The 22,417-nt window shown below is 32.5% G+C and overlaps 1 protein-coding gene across 1 annotated transcript; it reads right to left on the reverse strand.

Annotated features, from left to right (window-relative positions):
- Nucleotides 1–206: 206 nt before the first annotated feature.
- LOC127708698 (transmembrane protein 26-like) lies at nt 207–16,856 on the reverse strand. The gene is made up of 3 exons (XM_052213815.1): nt 16,500–16,856; nt 16,114–16,270; nt 207–1,255 (listed from the first exon to the last, which is right to left on the reverse strand). Exons 1-3 carry the CDS (start codon nt 16,691–16,693, stop codon nt 482–484), a joined length of 1,125 nt encoding a protein of 374 aa, XP_052069775.1. The 5' UTR covers nt 16,694–16,856; the 3' UTR covers nt 207–481.
- Nucleotides 16,857–22,417: the final 5,561 nt, after the last annotated feature.

Below are 22,417 nucleotides of genomic sequence, written 5' to 3' on the forward strand. Positions count from 1 at the left end.
ATCAATAAATCAGAACAGCTCTGATAATATGTTACATCCAAAATGAAATGTGAATTTAATAAAACAAATGAGAAACTTTTAATTTAAAATGAAATTTCTATAGTTTAGAATTTTCACTTCAATTTTTATATGATTCTAAATGAATACACATAATATTAATTTAATTTATCTATCAAAAGAAGAAAAGATAAAACAAAGATGTCGTTTGTTTATTGCGATTACGTTTTATGTAGTGTTATTATTGATAACTGTTAATGCATTGATAATATTCGTCAGTACAAACGATTATAATATTTCCATTGTGTATTAGTTAATTGGGTAATATGAGCTTCCATCTATAATCTATAACTTGTTTGTCAACGTTACTTTTTGTTCAAATATCTAGTTTACAACTGTTGCTATTGTGTGGTAAATAGAACTACTGGTTATAGTAATATATTATATTATTTCTTTTTGGCCCCCGGAAAATACAAGTATATAATTACAAGCTTCCAATTTTGTTTTCATAACTGCAAATTTGTTTCTGAGGTCTTTGAGTATTGCCGTTTCTCGTGCCATGTCCGTTTCCGTGATTTTTACCCGTGTTTGAATACGGTTTGCTTTGATACATATCAGATACAACTGAAACTCGTTTGGGAGCTTCCACTTTTAGTTCCATGTTTCCCATGTCACCAAGTTCCATGAATGAATCTAGACTTTTATTGCCATCGTCCTTCTTTTGGCTTCCTAAAATAACCGCAAAACGATAAAGCAATAACATCACAACGAGAAGATTTTTGGCGGTAAAAAATATGATGCTATAATTGATGAGGTTATATGTTGCAATAGTGTAAATACGAACGGTAACAAATGGGATATCTTGCATCAACATGGCGACCAAAATGCTCCATACCTCCGTTGAACAACATGAACAGCCACATGACTTCCTTGGTGGAGCCTGAAGTGCAACGCGACCTCGTTTTACATTTCTTGTAGCTGTCAGAACAAAACAGAACTGAAGCAAACTTACTGTCCAAATGATCAAAACGGCGAAGGTTAAATGTATATTTTCACGTACTTCCTTCTCATCAAATAAAGTAAACAGCTCAGTAATGTCGGATGCCATACCAATAAACACGAACAGAAGTTGTGACAATTCGTTTCTCGAGATGTTCCCGCGTGGTAAAAGCCATCGACCAATGATCATGAAGTACAACAACAATTGTTCAATAATAACCACCCAGGTATCAGGTTCCAAATGAATAGATATAGAAACCTGAAATGTATAGAACAAACATCAATCATTTTGAAAATCATTTTCAGATTAGAAATGTTCAATTCATTACTAAACTAGAAGCACACACTTAATAAGACTTCACAAATTCAAAATAAAAGTATGGCAAAAAATTTATCAGTATATAGAAGAAAATGAAGGTGCAAATGAGGCAGCAAGTCTATTGCACTGTAAAACCAGAAAATATATAAATTAACGTAATATTTAAACAAGTTATCTATATATCATATCGTGCTAAGCATAAAAAGCTGTGAATACATAACAGAGACTATACCAAAGAATGTGTAGGCTAGATTAAAGATTCTCTTTTATTTTATTGTATGCTATATATGTTACATATGATCATTATTGATATTAAAACAACTGTATCAAATCTCCATCAAAAACAAAGGTTATTGCAGCAATGGAGATATGACATCAAAATAAAATTTAAGACAAAAAAATGCAGTTAAATCAACAACCTGTGCATTTATGTATATGTATGGTGCTTAAAGTATGTTTGATTGAAGACCGTGCTTTGACCTATATTGGTTTACTTTTATAAATTTGGATGGAGAGCTGTCTCATTGGCACTCATACCACATCTTCTTATATCTATTGATTAATAAAAATATACTACTACGGGCTTGTTTTTACGACTTTGAATATCCATGAGCTCACCCAAGTAACGGCTAAAGGAAGGTACGATTGCTAAAATTTTTCCGTCGTGTACAGCAGATTTTTGTCAGCGTTTGCAATAACCATTGCAATACAAGGGGATTTTGCAATCGAGTACAGCAGATTTTGACCTGTGTAACTTATTGCATCCATTGTACCGATAGTCGGCAAAAGGGTGTGATGAGAGTCTCGCACAATGCTGACAAAAATAACTACCTAACTGAGCTGTCAAGTATTTGGTCATCTCTGCTGAATTCTTGTCAAACTTTTCTGGGGCGATTTAGGGCTTCTTAAACGGTGTGGATGCATTTCCATGTTTTGGTTAACATATGTTGTGGGGTTTCTGTTGCATTGACGTTTATCCCACATCTCTGTTATTTTTTAACATATTGTTTGTTATCTTGATATCGCATTGGCGTTTATCCCACATCTCTGTGACTTATTTTTACATATTGTTATCTTGATATCGCATTGGCGTTTACCTCTCTTCTCATTTGATACATACATTCAAGGTTTTTTTAAACGAAATATTGTTTATGTAGTGTTTACATTTTTTATCTAGTCTGCATAATTATTGGAATGTCATATTTAGAAAGTTAAGCAAGTAAATATTACAAATCAAAAAGTAAAATGTCAGTGTATCCCATTTTTGTGCATATATTATATAGAAAACGTGAAAATTACCATAATAATGTTTATCATAAGGATAAAATGCGCAATTATTATGGCAGATAGTCTGCGAAATAAATGTTTTAATCCCTAATGCATAATACATTTTATATTTCACAATATATTTTCTGTCAGTGTATGAAATAAGCGCAATATTTCATGTTACGATAAAAATCACTCTATTTGATGTTATAATTAATGTTTTCACGTACAATTGCTATGCTCATGAGATGTCAACAGATAACGCCTACATTTGCAATTAAGTGACAAAAACGCAACTGCAGTTGGTAATGGGATCGTTCCAATCAAAATTTGTCAATAAAGCGTATGCTGCGCATACTATATATATTCGTTTGATGTTGTTATCCATTTCATATATCAGTTCTCCTGAGATGTTGGATTCGAATTAGAAATATAAAATATATTTTTTTATGTTATTTTCCACGAATATGATACAATTTATGTATAATCCAAAACCTGAAAAAGCATAACTTCTTATATATCATCATTTTGCTCATCATTTTATTGTTTTCAAATTCGGAATTCCCAATACCAGTTTGTATATTTAGCTGTTTTTTTGTTTTGAAAATGTATGCTGATACTGCGGCATTAGCGACGGCATAAACTATGTGGATGATGCATATTTAATTATTTATTTGAAACGAGATGAATAATCCATATCTTATATATAAAGAAGCCTTATGGTCCAAAGTTTTTGCCTGACATATGTATTTTATCACAACTATTCCAAGACCGTTGCGTTTCTGACAATAACCATAATTGTGTTATTTTATGACATCACAATATTGCTTGAGATAGTATTTTCAAGATTAATTTTCAATGCAGGACAAAGAGAGAGGCAGTCAAAATATCCAAGCTTGCTCAAATGACATTTGATAATTATCTAAAATCACTGATAAGTCATATGCAGTATTGGTTTTACTCTTTGCAAATCAGAATCAGCGACTCTTTTCACAAAAAATCTTACGATTAAAATCGATTGGAAGTTATACTGAAATGTGTATGACTTAAGAGTATTTTTAATAGGGCTTACTGGGGTATAGAAATATGGTTACATAAAGTTCTCCCATCCTTTCGAAGTAAAAAGACGGGCGTTAATTAGTTTGACTGTGCGTGATGTTTAAATACACAGCCATGTCGGGTTGGAATAGGGACCTGCAAAAATCAATGCCAATGTAGGGAGATTGTCAAATTATCTTCATGTAAACTAATCCTTTCAAGTCAACAATTCTGCCTCTATCAAACACACTTCTATTTCAAATGGCTGTCCAGTTACCCCGCCCTTCACCCAGGTCGAACTGAAAAGTTCAATCTTCAAGATGAATTTCGGAGTAGCATTAACAGAATCGAACTAAAATCTATTCCATACTCGATCAAAGCTTAAAATATCCAGATCTGAACTGTTTTCAGTCAAGTCTGACTTGCAATAAACCAAATATGAAGCCTGAACAGCACTTGACAGTTTCTTTGATCAGACTTAGTTCAGTGAAGCCTATACTTGCTTACTACCACTTCATTTTAACTCTGGTGGATAGTTTTCTAATTGGCAATCTTAACACATCTCCTCATTTTTATATTAGTCATGTACAGTTAATTTTTGATATGTGTTAAGAAGTCACAAAGACAGATCAGAGCAGGTCAGATTAATGCCCCCAAAAAAATCGTAAAAGGTTTGATTGAAAAATTGTTCTTTAAATGACTAACTATAACGTGACGGTACCCAAATTGCACCTATTTTGACAGTTTTTTTACCTAAGTTTTTTTATGATAAAGACAAAAATTTCCATTCTGTGTTTATTTTGTAGCCGTATCCATCTTTATTATATAGGTACACCAATTTGATTGTTAATCCCTATTGAGTCATAGAAAAATGGGTTTGAATCGACCTCCAAACTATCCATGATTCCGTAATGAGGAGTATCCAAATTGCATCCATGCTTAAATTCACATCATTAAAAATCAAATAACAGATGTTTTGTTTTATTTTTTCAAATATTTAGAACAATTTGCTCACTATTCATTTTTTTTAAAGGGATGCTTGTAAAATATTTTTTTTTGTTCATTATTTAAAGATGACGTTTTGTGATTGTCGCATTGCGGCGTTTTTGTACATTTTTCTTTTCCAGTGAAAGCTATATCTTTTTATATAAACTGTGAACGTTTAGTGTATATTTGAATATATTCACCTATTTTGTAAGACGTGTATATATACATAATGTCAAATAACTAAAATACAAGTTGTTTAGTCTCAAAGAAAACTTTTAAGAATTTCTCAGCTATTTATGTTGCAATTTGGGTACCGTGACGTTAGTAACTTTATTGAGAAAGTTGATGTAGGGATGTTAGCGTTGTGCTGTTGCATTTTCAAAAAGAAAATTTGCATTCAGGTAAACAAATTAATCACAAAAGCAAATGATGAGATTACCAATCAACCAAATATGATTCATTTATTGCATGCTATGCAAAAGATTCAAAAGCCTTCCAGGCAAATAGTGCGCGTTAGACAAGAACACAAATACACATAACACAAAGCAACCGTGTAATGGATTTGATTTCTAAATTGTTGACAAAATCATTTACGATAGAAACTCACCGAGAAAAGACAGAAAATACGTAATTAAACTCGTAAATCAAATAGACAACATCATTTAAAAGAGAGGCGAAGGATACCAAAGGGATATTCATACTCATAAGTCAAAATTAAACTGACAACGTCATGGAAAGAAAAAATACAAACAGACAAACAACAGTACACATAACACAACATAGAAACAAAGACTGAGCAACAAGAACACCACCAAAAACTAGGGGCGATCTCAGGAGCTCCGGAAGGGTAAGCAGATCTTGCTCCACGTGTGACACAAAAGTTCTGGCTTCACAATAAGTATTCGTGGTATCATTAAAGGTAGTAGTGAAACACGATGGCACCATACGGCTACAAGTAGAACATATCTCTGTTCATCTTTAATACAGACACTTTGTATCGGCAAATTACACGGGTGTCTTTCGGTATATCGAGAAATATGATCGTGAAAGAAGAACTAACGGTGGTCAAGCATTGCGATGGGATCGTGAAAAATCAGGTATCGTATCGTGAATGCAATTAAGTGTAAATTAAAAATCTGTGAAAAATCTGCTGTATTTTTACAAGGTGGAACAAATCAGTAAAAAGAAATATGTCTGTCAAAATGATTCAACTTACTTAATTATACTGTGCACTAAGTTAAAGAAAAATGCAGTACTTTTTAAGAAAACACAAAAGGCGACACACAATCCTATGCGAATCATTAAGAAGGGAAAATCACGTTTTGTATCTATACTAGTCAACAAAAGTAACGATACACAAGTTTGAACTCCAATTTATCATAAAATATAATAAATAGGAAAAACTGTTAAATTATCCAATGAAAACATTCATTTGCAAAGCAAATGCATATGATTAAAAGAATCTGACCAAATTGGAAAGTGAGAAAAAACCGTGTTATTGAAAACAGGGGTCAAATTTATTTTGCGGAAAATGATGACAAAAGTCGGTACTGAATTTCGAAGATGCGAATTAAGTATTCAAATATCTGCAAAGGCATTCAAAATTTTAGGCAGACCATGTATAAGTTTAAAGTTTAAGTTCTAATATCGATTTTTGAATTTTTGGGTGAAAATACGATATTTGAACTAACAAAAATTGCCAAAAAAAAAATTCGAGTATTTGCCTTAAATCAATGGTTTTGATAGGAAAATAACACTCTGTAAATATTAGACCAATTGGTCAATTATTTACCTTGGTACAGTGTATCCAATTTCATTATATATGAAAAATACATTGCCTTGTATTGTTTCTTTTGTTGTCTGGTATATAATGGTCACATTCCAATATATCATGATATCTGGTGGTCTTCTCCTAGAAATATCTTACGTTTTTGTTTTCGCATGGCAGTATTATATTACTTCCATGGTTAGATCAAAGAAGCTATATCATTTAATTTTACATAAGGTGTATTGAAGGTGTTCTTTCTATTCACAATACAAACTTTTCTGGGTGGGTCCCATTTATAGTTCTGAACTAGAGATTACAGACACCACATATACAGCTTCCTCAGCCTCATTTTTAGACATATACCCCGAAATTGACTACAGCGGAATACTAGAGTCTATGACAAATGAGATGATTTCAATTTTGAAATCATAAATTTTCCTCACCTTAGCAGCAAATAACCAACTTCATCCGCGTATGGAGTATACATTTCTCATTTCATACGATGTTCAGAGCTTGCAGCTGCTACTCAGAGTTTGTAAAACGTCATTAGTGTCTGTGCAAAATTATTAACGAGTCTGCGATCAATTTCACAAAAAAATCTTAAGAGAAAAAATACTTGTAAGTCATGAACATTTCAGTATAACTCACAATCAATTTTTATCGTAAGATTTTTTAAGAAAATAGCCCCAGGGGTTTGTGAAAGAAAGTTTCGTCCTTTTTCTCAAAAAGTTCATTGCAAAGTACCAAGACCTTATAGATAATATCCAGTGTCTACTTTGACAGTCTTGAGTTAGAGCTTCTATGTGCTGACTATGTGTAAATTTTTATCTCCTTTACAGTTTTACCCTTATTTGTCTTTGTACTGATAGTCCTATATAGTCGTATGACTCTTGACGTAGTTCGGTATAAGCTTTCAGGTTTTTGGCTTTTGGCGTTCCTTATACGAATGGGTCCAGAGATGCAATTCGGACACATGAGGTTTTTATAATGTTATTCTAATTTTGCCCACCTTAGTAGCAATATACCAACTTCACCTGCATATGGGATATACATTTCCCAACTTATTCGGTATTGAAGAGCTTGCAGCTCGTAAAACGTCACCAGTGTCTGAGCAGAAAGTTGATGAACCAGGGGTATGTCAAAGAACGTCTCGTCCTTTTTCTAAAAAAGTTCATTGGTTGGTACCAAGTATTCCGTATCAACTTCGCAAATAATACACGATGGTCTTGAAGTATAGATTCTGGGTACTGACGTTGTTTATCGTCTTAATAACGTGTTAGATTATTCTTTTCATTGTCTTTATGTATATTACTTTTACTGTTTAGTCTGTTTTTGGTGATATCCATTAGACGTGACTCTGTACTTATTTATCCCTCATTTTGTTATTGTTCTAATAATATTTGTATTCTTGTCTTCCATTTTTGCTAATGTGTTTTGTCTATATGGCTTTTTGTGTTTTTTTGATACATATGACGTGGCTCTGTACTTATACTTCCCGTCATTATGTTATTGTGCTATTGTAATTTTTTGTATTCTTGTCTTTCATTTTTGCTAATGTGCTTTGTTTATATGCCTTTTTGTGCTTCTTTGTTACATATTTGTTTGTTTTTATAGTGATTAAGATTAATACACAATGTTGACTGTTGTACCCCTATTTTTGACATTTTTACCTATTATGTCTGTTAGTTTTGTTCACACATCGTTGTCAATATAATGGAATTTGATGCGACTGTCATACAAGTGAGAGGTTTAGCTAGCTATAAAACCAGGTTTAAGCCACCATTTTCTACATAAGAAAATGTCTGTACCAAGTCAGGAATATGACAGTTGTTATCCGTTCGTTTGATGTGTTTGAGCTTTTGATTTTGCCATTTGATTAGGGTCTTTCCATTTTAAATTTTCCTCGGAGTTCAGTTTTTTTATGATATACTTTTTTTTGTATACTCTTGTATTTATATTTTAATTTATTTTTTATAGTGATTTAATTGTAAGTGTGTTTTGACATTTAATTCAGTTGTGTTGTATGTCTGTGATGTATGTTTACACAGTTTTGGCTGCTGGATTTCAGTTATGACCACGTTAACCAATTATGTCTGTTTGGGTTGCTCACCCAATTTGGTAATATTACGGAACATTAAACAACTGTCATAGAAGTAGGCATTTTAGGTACCTAGAAACCAGGTTTAACCCACCATTTTTTAGGCAAATGCCTGTGCCAAGTCAGAAATATGACAGTTGTTTTCCTGTGTTTTTTTTTTAAACAATGTTTCCCCCCCCCCCCCCCCCCCCGATTTTTACAAAAAAAATCAAGAAGGATCTTCGTTCTATAGATATGACTGTGCAAACAAATCAATGGAAATCAGACGAGTATCAAACAATCAGATCCAATGGTATCGAAACATTCAAACAGGAGAAAATTTCCATCCCCTCCCCTAGAGAACATACCAAACATGCATGTCTATGCTTATTTTGTCAACGGGGGGAGGGGGTTCACAAGGAAGTCTTTATTCATCAGTAGTTGTCTTGACTAAAATATAAATGTTTTATGGACCTTTGGTATGCTTAACAGAAACAATCACACAGGAGAAAACTTCCATTCCTTCCTCTAGATCATGAATGTTTATGCCTATTATGTCTACAGAGGGGGTCAAAAGGAAGTCTTTCTTTAAAACAAAGTAAGTATCTTCCCTTGCAGAACAAAGCTTGGTATAAAAAAGCCTTCCAATTTACATTTCATTATCAAACGTATCAACTGAAATCAATTATGGTTCGATAATCTGCACATATAACACCATGTTTAATCAGTTGGAATAACTGTGAGCATTATCAGTGTTTAATTAATCTAACCAAAATCAAATACATAAATACCACGAATGCAAATTAAAACATGTAATGAATATTCATAAGCACATTAGCAAATATTGACATCATCAAGGAAAACATATGCCAATATGAGCATACGTTTCTCTTCCGTCCCGAAAGACTACGAAGCCAAATACTATGGGAACATAAAAATAAGACATGTACATTAAAACAACTAATATATAAACAAATGAACAGGAAAAAAACCAAAATATTACACTAGTCATTGAAATACAAATTCACATCAATAACAGACTGTGACGCCAAACGCTCTGGAATAAGTATTTTCTACTAATTTTACAAGCAGCCACATAAAAATATGCATAAATCTCTAAAAAGGAGTAAGATCAAATGCTTTCGATGACGTTTTTTTTCTGTTTCCTCTAGAAACCACTAGGCAATACCAAATCGAATCAAAAGCAACAAAATCAGATCGATAAAAAAGACAAGCACAAGGGATACTTATAAAATGAAATCTTTAAAAAAAAGAGACCCAAAATGTCTAGCTTAAATAAAAATATGAACACAAACAATAGAATGGAATATACATACGCCTTAAGGGAAACTATGCAACTTCATTTATCGAACTATTCGTTATATTAAATCGTGTAATGAACATGACTGGAGAGTTTTGATTGAAACTCCCTGTGTCAACTTAACACAACAATTACTCGTTTAGTTGAAAACTTTCTGACACTTGCCTAGAGGACCAGTAGCAATAAAATAGCAGCTCAATTGATGAATTGGTATCCGCATCATTTGTTGAGAATTTTTTCCATTTTCCGTCTTTTTGATTTGTATATACCAGCGTATTTCTTGTGTTTTTTTTTTTAAATTATACTGTTACGGTCTGATTGACAGTAGTGACTTTGCATGTATGGTCTATTAGTTTTTATTTACAAGTACTGAAATATGTTCTTACTTGAAAACCCATAATGTAAAAATAGACAAATGACTTTTTTGCGTATTTCCGATAGAAATTAAAATACTTGTGTGAGGAAATGAGTAACGAATACTATAAAAGCCTAAATAGGATCCTACACGTACCTATACAGATACTCTTTTTCTCGATATCAAAATAAGGAGATGAACTATGATTGCCATTGAGACAACTATCAAACAGATACCTCATTGTCTCATTGGCAATCATAACACATTTCATTTTGATAAAGGTATTCTGGTCCATATAAGGTAGAGTAAAACCAATGATTTGGGTAATATCGTAATAAAAATGAGAGTTTAATAGATATAAGAAGATTATCACTCAACGTTATATAAGTACTACTACTAGTAAGAGGGTGTTTAACGACCTTGACTACCCATGAGGGTCTCGCACGGTCGGTTAATTATATAAGTAGAATATCTTTTACACATAGATATAGGAAGATGTGGTATGAGTGCCAATGAGACAACTCTCCATCCAAGTAACAATTTATAAAAGTAAACCATTATAGGTCACAGTACGGTCTTCAACACGGAGCCTTGGCTCACACCGAACAGTAATCTATAAAGGGGCCCCAAAATTACTAGTGTAAAACCATTCAAACGGGAAAACCAACGGTCTAATCTATATAAAAAACGAGAAACGAGAAACACTTATGAACCACATCAACAAACGACAACTATGAAACATCAGATTCCTGACTTAGGACAGGTGCAAACAAATGCAGCGGGTTTAAACGTTTTAATGGTACCAAACCTTCACCCTTTTTCTGAAACAATAGTGTAACATCACAACATAGAAAGACACACTATAAAATATCAACTGGAATAGCTTAACTCAATCAAAGGACATATTAACACCAGTGAACATACACTGAACAAATACATTTGACCTATGATACAATGTAAATACTAAATAACCTTGTTATCTTCAAACCATTTTTCTGGAGTTCTAGTGCAGAAGTGAATACACTAGTTGCCACTTAATCATGTTTAATTCGAGAAAATCATGACATACCTGATATTCTAGAAGGATAATAGGACTCAGGGCTTTAGAGCAAAATTTTAGGTGAAAATTTCACACTTATTTAGGAGTTTTTATTTGACAATCTCATATTAAACAGAAAGAATAATTTCAACCTTTGCTATCATTTCTCATTTTCACAAGAAGTGCCTAACAAAACCATTGGTGTTTGACATAATATTGATGCAGATAAAAGCACCACCTTTGCGGTTTCAGCCCATTGAGTTTATGCGGGATAATGATGCAATACAATACTCTAATTTTATTGACAAATACAAGTGCCCTCATGAGAGCAGAATAATTACAGTTTAATTATTACTACAAGTCAAGACAAAAAATACAATACTAAACATGATTCCAATGATTAAGTAAATTAAAACATTCAACATATGTACATTTATTTAAGAAAAGAACTGCATATAATATACTGCGAAAAAAATATAAATAACTGCAATATGGATTCCATTTGGGACACAAAAAATCTTTTAATAAGGGGAGCAGCTCTAAATTCAATTATTTATAAGTGCATCTCTTTCTTGGGACAATTGGTTTAAAAGCTTATGAATTATATATATGGTATATATGTGTCTTCATTGCTTACAAGCCAAATTAATTTGTTTCCATCAGATTACAGAATGTCAAAAAATCGAAAATCCTCAGTGGTGTTCATTCTAGAATTAAAGGTGAACCTAATGTAGCCAGGGAATATGTAACAAAATCTGTTGTTTATGGTTTATCAATTGAAAGGGTCGAAAGTTCATAAAGGAAATGGATGAGGTCCAACTATTAAGAGAAGCAAGAAGACAATACATGTGTTTAACAAGTTTGAGCTTTCTAAAAAGCTGTGGACTGCTTCGCTCTATCCCAAATTAAAGTTATATGTGTGTATGTGGTTGTTGGTTTAGTATTGGAAATGTGGTATTTTTAGATATTGCTTGATATAAAATGGGTTTACTTATAAAGAGTGTGCGTTATACACCCATGCTTTTAAAATTTTGTTCACTTTACTTGTTGCAAATTAAAACATTTACAAATAGACACGACTCTAGATCTGGAGGTGTGCCTCTCAGGAGAATTGCCTAGATTGGCAGAAGTTATTAAATACAGATAATGCATTTGTGTAAACATTGTATAGGAACATTGTTTAGCAAAACAAATCGTGCATATTGCAGTTTAACAAAGCAAATCTGAAACACGTATTAATAATAGATATTTCAATATTGAATTTCAGTGTTCAATATGTGCATAATAAAACGAACATGATTTAACGACATTTGATCGGAACTGAAATACACATAGTTAATTTTCCAGCATTTGATGTCTTATCCTGAGACGAGAAAAGTCTGTTATTCTTTATATCATTTTAGCCAATAGCAACAAATCAGAATCTATATGTGATAAGTAAATATTTCAAGATGGCGTGTATGTCGACTGAAACTAATAGCTCCGCACCGTGATGCGAAGCAAATAGAGACACATGATGAGACGGTAACGCTCTATGCGCCTGCAATATCATCGTAAACCCAAGGGATCCCATAGGGAACTGGGGAAAAAATGGTCACTCTTGGTCTTCTGTCAACCGGCAGTAAAACCCTTGCCAACGTGTGCTTCCGTTTTGGCTGAGCGGGATTTATAAATATTACCAGGCAAAATGTGTGTCTCTATCCAATGTACCCTCATTTTCCAGTGGCAGTCCAAATTTCCCCGACCTTCATTCCGGATGACCCCTTTTATATGGGTCATCCGGAATGAAGTCGTGTTTAACGACTACCTATTGTATAAATTGTTAATTTGTTCTCGTCCTGAATATGCATGAAATATTGACCACTGGAGTTAAGCAACCAATAATTAATCAATAAATCAATCAATCGGTAGCCTGGGTTCCTGTTTGGCTCACTGATTGATAACGCTATCAGCTATCGACGAAGGAGATATTGAACAAGGAAGCCAGGCTACCTTTTCAGTGACACCAAACCCGGTTAATCAAATGTTAATCAAACTATTCTATACAAATATTTACAACAACCTGATCTAATGCTCTGTGTTGAAGGCCTCGCTGTCGCGACTTTGAGATTAAGTACAGCAATAACGGCACTGTTACTTTACTTTCGGGTTTGTCAAGAATGTGTTGTGATATAGTGTCTTCAATAAATAGACCACTGTTTTTCTATTTAAAATAAAAATGCTTACGAAACACAATTGCCGTTTCTGCATATTGCAGATTATTCCAAAAATATGTGTTATGTGCACTAAGAACGGTATCTAACTAAATATTGGCACGGTTTTAACTCAACGTTATATAAGTACTACTACTAGAGGGTGTTTAACGACTTGACTACCCACGAGGGTCTCGCACGGTCGGTTATATAAGTAGAACATCTTTAATAAAGTCAGCATTTGCTGTTATCACCCAACGTTACAAAGTACTACTACTAGTAAGAGGGTGTTTAACGACTTGACTACCCACGAGGGTCTCGCACGGTCGGTTATATAAGTAGAACATCTTTAATAAAGTCAGCATTTGCTGTTATCACTCAACGTTATATAAGTACTACTACTAGTAAGAGGGTGTTTATCGACCTTGACTAACCATGAGGGTCTCGCACGGTCGGTTAATTATATAAGTAGAATATCTTTTATACATAGATATAGGAAGATGTGGTATGAGTGCCAATGAGACAACTCTCCATCCAAGTAACAATTTATAAAAGTAAACCATTATAGGTCAAGGTACGGTCTTCAACACGGAGCATTGGCTCACACCGAACAGTAAGCTATAAAGGGCCCCAAAAATTACTAGTGTAAAACCATTCAAACGGGAAAACCAACGATCTAATCTATATAAAAACGAGAAACGAGAAACACTTATGAACTACATAAACAGACGACAACTACTGTACATCAGATTCCTGACTTAGAGCGTTTTAATGGTACCAAACCTTCTCCCTTTTCTGAAACAATAGTATAACATCACAACATAGAAAGACACACTATAAAATATCAATTGGAAGGCTTAACTCAATCAAAAAACGTAAATTAACACACAATGAATACAGTCAGCATTTGCTGTTCTCACTCAACGTTATATAAGTACTACTACTAGAAGGTGTTTAACTACTTGACTACCCTTGAGGGTTTCATACGGTCGGTTATATAAGTAGCACATCTTTAATACAGTCATCATTAGCTGTTCTCACTCAACGTTATATAAGTAGAATATCTTTAATACAGTCAGAATTTGCCTTTTGCATTTAAAGTTGAATTATAGAAACTAATAAAAATCGGTTGTAATCGCAAAATTCTCACTTTGTTCTCACAAAATAAACTAAACAAACAGACAAAACAGACAAAATTAGTATAAACAAAGATCCACCCACTTCTTTCTATTTCAAGGATAACCAAAATTCATAAATTGATCGCCGATACTACAGCCCGATGAAATATAATTATGTCTGTAATTGCTTCTTTAAGGTTTTTTTTATCATGATTTTAATAATTGATAAGTTATCCTCAACTGAGTAATTTCGCTTACCATAAATAATAACCTTTACACTTAATTAAAAAGAACCGTATCTGACATACAAGGATGTCATGTACTTACATGAATATTAACTATAATGAAATACGAAAATATAAATAAGGAACAACAAGTATAATAAATGTACAGGAGGTAAAACAAATAATAATATGGGAAGTATGTTTCCTCTGATTTTTGTCGTCCTTTGAAGTATTTACAACTAATACTTCAGTATTTTTGATTAATTTGAAATAGAATAACATAAACGGTACCAATTTTTCTGCACCAGATGCGCATTTCGACAATCAATGTCTCTTCAGTGATGCTCAAAGTCAAAATATTTGAAAATCCAAAGCTTATTAAAAAAAATGAAGAGCTATAAGCCAAAAAGGACAAAAAAGTATAGCCAAAGCCAGACAGGGAATCAGAGTTTTGCATTAGGGAGATACATTCCTTAATTTTAAATAATTTCAAACATTTTGTAACAGGAAATTTCAATAACACAAGATCCGTATTTTCATGCCAGTACCGAAGTACTGGCTACTGGGCTGGTGATACCCTCGGGGACTATCAGTCCACCAGCAGAGGCATCGACCCAAGTTACGACAGTCATTAATATTTAGGTACTTTGAAGCTTACTTACTCAACTCTAATTTTAGCTGAATGATATTGCAAAATGAACGTAAGAGAAGAGATTCCTATTACAAGTTGTAATTTTGTACAAATCATCACTTGTACAGACTTTTTGTACAAGTTAATTTTGTACAAATCATCACCTGTGCAGACTTTTTGTACAGGCAACCTTGTACAAATTGTCACTTATACAGACTTTTTGTACAATTAATTGATCACGTGTATCGTCAATAATTACCAGGCATGATGTTTTACTCACAAAATTATATACTTCAACCATAAGAAAACTATATTGTCAAAATAGTACTTTATTCCATGATTCAACCTAGCATGAAACCATGTCCTCTTTGGCATGAAGCTGCAAATGAGGACACATGAATGGGTTAGATTCCGTTTATATTTTTTCGCCTACCAGATTCTCTGTCCCAAAAATATCTTGTATTGTCTTTTGTATTTGTATTATGTATAAATCAGTTGCAAGTAGCCATGAAATATGACATTGATATGCAAAATCATAGACGGTGTGCTTGTTTTGTCAAATTAATACAAGGTTCGTAAAATCCTGGTAATATGTACAAAACTTCAGTATAAAATATAATCTGTATACAAAATTACAACTTGCACACAATATACGTTTAATTATAATATGTTGCATTTCGCCAGATAAAGGACAACAGCATTTTGTATCATAAATCAAGAAATCTTATGAATAAATGAAAAGACAAGAAAATAAAGGGGACATTGAAAAGCATCTTACATACCCCATAGAAATTCGGTAATCCGACAGTGTTAGTGGAATTGTTGTTAGTCGTATGAGTTGCATTTTCTTCTTTTACAAACCGATCACGCCTGTCTAATTCTAATAACCATATTGCAGGAATAGTGCTACACAGGTAGAAGAAAAAGCAAGGACAGAACCTGCAATCAAAAGCAATAAATCATTTTCAATGTTGTTTTCAAAGATTTGTGAACACAATGCGTCTGATCGTTTGTTTGAAACAATAACGGGAAAGAAAGAGAGAAAGAAAGAAAGAAAGAAAGAAAGAAAGAAAGCTGTTCTAGAACATCAGAAAGTGAGAAAATGAGTCCAGTCACGTTTTCTGTAAAATTCTGGCAAAAGTATAAATATGAAATGGTATATTCTTACCATTTATATTCCATTCCTTTCCTGGCTATTATTGTAATCAATCCCTCTATAAGGAACGCTCCGTCCGCAATAGCTAAGTACCAAAAATTCATATCATTTGCAATGTTGACCACTCTCCAGATAGCTAGTAAACTATGTACTAACAAAACCAGCCGGACCATTATAGCCTTCACAATATTGAAAAACGGCTTCATATTTGAAACTCCTGTTTTTTTTCTTCCTTTTCCTTGACCAACTATATAGTAAGCTCTTGATTCTCTGCTTTGTGTATCACCAATCACCCAATCATTCGGTCATTGGGTATGGCTTACATCTGATTGGATAATTAAATGAAGAAAAAAATGCGTTAATGCTTATTTAAGCCTTTCCTAAATGTTCTCCAATAAAATATATCGTAAATAAAACCGACACGACTGAATCACCACCACCTTCTTTCTAAATAATATTCACAGTTTCCATGACAAGGAATCCTTCTATAAGACTCCCAATTCAAAAAGAACAACGATTTCAAATATTTATTTAGTTTGGAATTGTCATCATCACAAATTTATTTATGACCATATCCGTGACACGTTTGGAATCTGTAATACTATAATTATAGTGTCTCGATCAATCGCTTTCCAGTGCACTTAATTAATAACGCTAAATGATTTTTTAAAACATTTCTTTCTGTTGGAAACTCAATTCCCAGCTGAGTATATGAATGCTTGATCAATGTTGATAAAATTCGGAGTGTTAAAACGTTAAAAAAAAACCACGAAAAATATATTTTTCCGTGTTTTGGGTTTTTTTCCTCGACTTCTTTTGTGTGAATATTTAGTGAATGAAAGAAACTATAATCTTGAAAAATAGTTGACACTGTGATTGTTTTTATTCCAAAGAGTAGAAAGTTAACGGGTAATTACACTTTTGTCCTTTGTGTTGCATGCTGTAAATGATCGTCATGCAATAGGTTCATATAGCAATAGGTTCTTTTCTCAGAGCAAAGAAAACGTTGTTTTCGTTGTCATTTGCAATATTTTTTGTAACATCTGGTTCAAAAGTATGTTCCCGACGTAAATCTGTAAATAACGATATATGTAATGTTTCAACAATAAGTTATTATTTTACTTCAATAAAAGTGATCATTTTAATGTGTGTTCCAATATTGTACATTAAAGGATTGTCTAAAGAAGTTTTTATAGCAATATACCATTTCTGATTAATGTCGTGTAAACGTATGCTTTAAAACCAAATTAGTGATTCGTGTATTCTGAAGAATTTAAGTTTTTTAAAACACTACAGTGTATGGAATTTTATTTGCTTATTTTTATTGTAAATCAAAATTGCTTTTCCTTTATTCTATTGTTAAATAGTATTGTTTAAAGAAGATATTTGATTGATGAGAAATCTCGGAAAAGTAGTTCGTCCTATAGTAAATTCTGTTACCTCTCAGTAGGATATGCAAGTAAAGTATTATGCTTATATATATTTACATAGAAGTGTTATCATTTATCAGCAAACAGTTCAGGTTTTGTCAATTAAACCAGAAAAAGACAAGATAGTATAGTGATTCATATTGCCATACAAAAGCATAATATGATAAGGTATCAATTTAAAGACAGAAAAATAGACACAATTAATATTTCAATCCAAATCCATAACTATAAAACATCTTCTGAAAGTGTTACTGCATCTGGAAAATTTGAGATAATACTATTCCTGTTTTATCAAAACTAATTGCTCTTTTTAGAACAACAAAAAAGAGAAAATGATTATTTATTACTTCTATATAAATCATATGTAGTAGTCTCATATCTTCATGGCTAACGCCACTCTAATATCTACATCTACAGCTGGACTAATAAATCTTTTCATATTTTATGGATTTTCACCCTTCATTGTATATTTTTAGTGTTGATAGTAGCCATGTTTGATAGTGGTTAAAGTCATCCATCATAACTTTAACATAAACGGATTAAGAATGTATATGGTATCAGTTGGTCCTGGGAACAGTATATCTATATGTTCCTGGTTGGTCCTTTACACGTTTTGATATCTTTATCAGTCCTTTTGTCACGGGGCTCTTCCTTGGCATTAGTTTATATAACTCAAGTTGATATTTATTATGTACAAGTTCAGTGTATATACACTCTATATTGTGATATCATTCATTTCTAGATACACGTCCATTTACAATGACTATTCATACTCTACTCTCTCACATGTGTATATTCCCATAGTTTTATATCCATATCAAGAAAGTCTTCAGCAATTTCCCAAAAACATCAAACGTATCGTTCACTTCAAGACCACACCATCGTGACTAGGAACAGAATAGATACAAACAAATACATGAATTGTACGGTCTGTAACGAGGAGTGGTTTAGTATAATACATATGCATTCGCGTTTATTCTTGGGTCTCACACACTTTATTACGTTTTTTTTTCTTTTTTATATTTATATGAGGCAACAGCGTGGCGGTTTATCATTAGATAATTATCATACGGATATGCTACTGGATTAAAAACAAAATAAAAAAATGCCAAGAAATCCTCAGAATTAACTTGAATGTTGCTCTCTTGGTCACCGTATGTGTATTTCTTTCTGAAAGTTAAGTTAGTTGTAACCTGGGAAATGATTAAAAAGAGAACACTCTCCATGATATTCAGTTCGTCATTTTAGTTAAACAGAAGAAGAGCTTCATAAAAAATCTAAAATAATAAATCATGCTTAGCAATTATCGTCATTTTCAATTACAATAATGTCAATATAATTGTACTGAAATTCTGACTGTGGTTAATCCATTTGATTAAAGTGATTGCAAGTCAAAGAAATATACGAGATTTATTAATGAACCGGCTTTTTTAGATAGAAAAAATAGAGTGGACAATACATAGCATTATTAATCGGAAGTACACAGTGAAAATGACAGATAAATATTTGTTTTATAAATACATTTTCTGATGGTCTCAAAAAAAGATAGATGAGTGTTTTCCATCGGCAAATTTGCAATAATGAGTACGTGTGAACGGTATATGTTTTCTTTTTTTTCTAGCTGGATTAAATGTTTCTGCTGGTATGTCTCTTGGACGTTTTGAATAAAAATCTTCACAATAGTTACCAACTACGGCGAAACCAAAAAGTTCATTACTTAAATTTATCAATCAGGGTTCGCGTTTATTCATTTTCTATCTAAATAAAGATACAACACGGATTCAAATCATTCTGGTAAATGGGTTAATGACATTAAAGGCTAATTGATGTATAAAAAGTATTAAAAAACGGTACTTCAAAAGAGAAACGACTACATTGTTTCCAGCGATTCCTTTTTTTTAAATTTCTGAACAGCGTCTGCTTTCGCAATGACGTTATTTAACTTACTACTAGACATTTTCCAAAAGTCAGTCTAATCAGACACTTTTACCATACGTCGATTTCAAAATAGTGGAGGCGTTTCTAAATGTCGAAATTTTCTGAATTTTATATTGATTGGATTTCCTATCAGAATAACGATTTCAATTAGAAGATATTGCTAATATAAACCTATGATATAAGTTTCATAAAAATCTGGCAAGAATTGTACAAATGAGAGCGCTAACGATGCAATTTTCCATATAATTAATGTTTCCAAGGGGCATTACTCTTTTAAAAATAATTGATCAGCCCATATTTTCGAACTCGTCCAAGACATTGATGATATAAACCTATGATACAAGTTTCATAAAAATCAGGCAAGAATTTTTCACATGAGAGTGCTAATGTCGCAATTTTCCATATAATTAATGTTTCCAAGGGGCATAACTCTTTCAAAATTAATTGATCGGCACCTTGTCCAAGACATTGCTGATATAAACCTATGATATAAGTTTCATAAAAATATGGCAAGAATTGTACACCTGAGAGCGCTAACAAGACTGGACGGACGGACACCCGGTATTTCAATGTCCCCCGCAACGCGTTGCGCAGGGGACAAAAACATTGTAAATGTATACAAGACTAGTGTTTTGTTTGAGCTCGAGAAAATTTGACTTTGAAATCATGAAATGGTTGATTCCGTATATATAAAATCATATTTTTTATTCAAAATAAGCTATTTCTTCGTTTTCCCCTCTCTCATTAATTTCTTTAAAAGTTTCGTCTGCTTTTCCTGTATTTTTGTTGTTTTTTTTTGGGGGGGGGGGGGGGGGCGTTTTTTGGCTTTTTTTTTTTGCCGAATGTTACTCAAACATTTTAATTACAATCATCACTAGTGGCGTTTACGTATTCACTATAAAACAGCAGAATGTTTCAACGAAAGAATTGCATCATACAAACATGGCCAAACATACAACGAAAATTGACAGAAAAAAATAAACTAATAAGATAATTACATTAGACTCAATTAAAGTGCCATGATAAGCATGTATATCATGTACTTGCAGTTTTTCATATTTACTAAATTATTTTAAGTATAGGCCCATGTATAAAAATCAGGAAAAAAACATAAGTTGATTATTCCTACTATTGAACATTTATCCTTCAATATTATATAATTTAACTTGTCACATCCTTTTACAGGACAATAATGTAAGAATTTAAAAGTAACATAAAAAAATCAGGATTATTGTGACAACTTTTTAATTCTGTTAATTTCCTTAAAAAATAATTATTGGAAAATTTTTGATCACACAAATTTGTCTGCAATGAATCAAATTTGAGCTGGCTTTGAAACAATTATTATATCATGTATATAAAGTTATGATTAGGTGTAAGGTGTCTGTGTATCCATTAATTTTCGAAAATGTCCAATGATCGTAAATCGTACCTAAGCATAGCCTAGTAAGAAAAGATGTTTTGATTGATAACTTTTGATATAGTCAGTTTTTACGGACTTCCCCTTTTTGAATATACCTTGGAGTTCGGTATTTCTGTTATACTTTTTTTCTTCAGGAATTGAAAACAATTTTTTTCTTTGAAACAGCTGACTGATTGATAGTTGCTTGCTTTATGTCTAGTGGCAAATATTTCCTGCATATTCAGGCAAAGAAGAATTATCAACTTATTCAATATGTAAGTTCTGTAATATGGGTCGACCGGGATAAAGGGTGGAAAAGTTGGACTGCTACTTGAAAATAAGTTAACTTACAGAGAGTATGTCACTCTCCCGACATGGGCCATCAGATTTTTAAGATCTCCATTGATGAAGAATGTTTTTAACAAGAAACATTGTGATAAATGTATTAACGATCTATCAACTGGGAAATGAGACTTCAGATGTATACCATGATTGGACTGAAAAACTGACAAGTTTTACAATCCTATATTCATTTCATTCATACAAAATACTGAAATAATTTGTTTAGGGACCATTTCAGAATTCTCATAGTTGAAGGCAATGTGCATACTTGCAGCAATATACTTTTTGTGATTTCAATACTTTCATTCTTGAACGATTGATAGTATTAAGGTAACAGAAGGGATATAGTGTATTCTCATATGATTGTAGCCTTTTATCTATTTCTCACATGAAGAGATATTTCTCCTATTACACAGCACATCTTGTGTATTACCGAAAAGTGATAAGAAAATGCATTAATTTGATTGGCCCATTCAGCACAATGTACATTTCCTCCATGGCAATGGAGATATGTGATTTCTTCAATAATATACAAACACTCACACTTTTCACCTGAAAATCTTATTTTTCTCAAATTTTATTTCATTTTGAAGCGTACAATTTTTTTTTAAATGTCTGATGATAATGTTTGATGCTGGAACCGAACATTTGATATCATACTGGTAAGTGCAAAAGACTGGATCAATGAGTCACTGACTTTTCTATTTAACACAAAGATAATGTTAACCATAAGAGAAATAGGTTTAACAACTCTTGAAATTTGGATATCGTTTGATAACAACTCATTATTTAATTTATTTGAATAGAATTACACAAAA

This window comes from Mytilus californianus, unplaced genomic scaffold, assembly GCF_021869535.1.
Source record: "Mytilus californianus isolate M0D057914Y unplaced genomic scaffold, xbMytCali1.0.p SCAF_7, whole genome shotgun sequence".
NCBI lineage: Eukaryota > Metazoa > Mollusca > Bivalvia > Mytilida > Mytilidae > Mytilus > Mytilus californianus.

Bases quoted from the DNA above. Each gene is read 5' to 3' on its own strand.
- LOC127708698 (XM_052213815.1), bottom strand. From the start codon at position 16,693: ATGAAGCCGTTTTTCAATATTGTGAAGGCTATAATGGTCCGGCTGGTT. The intron at 16,271-16,499 runs GTAAGAATATAC...TTTTGATTGCAG, and splicing joins AAAGGAATGGAATATAAATG to GTTCTGTCCTTGCTTTTTCT. The intron at 1,256-16,113 runs GTATGTAAGATG...TATACATTTCAG, and splicing joins GATTACCGAATTTCTATGGG to GTTTCTATATCTATTCATTT.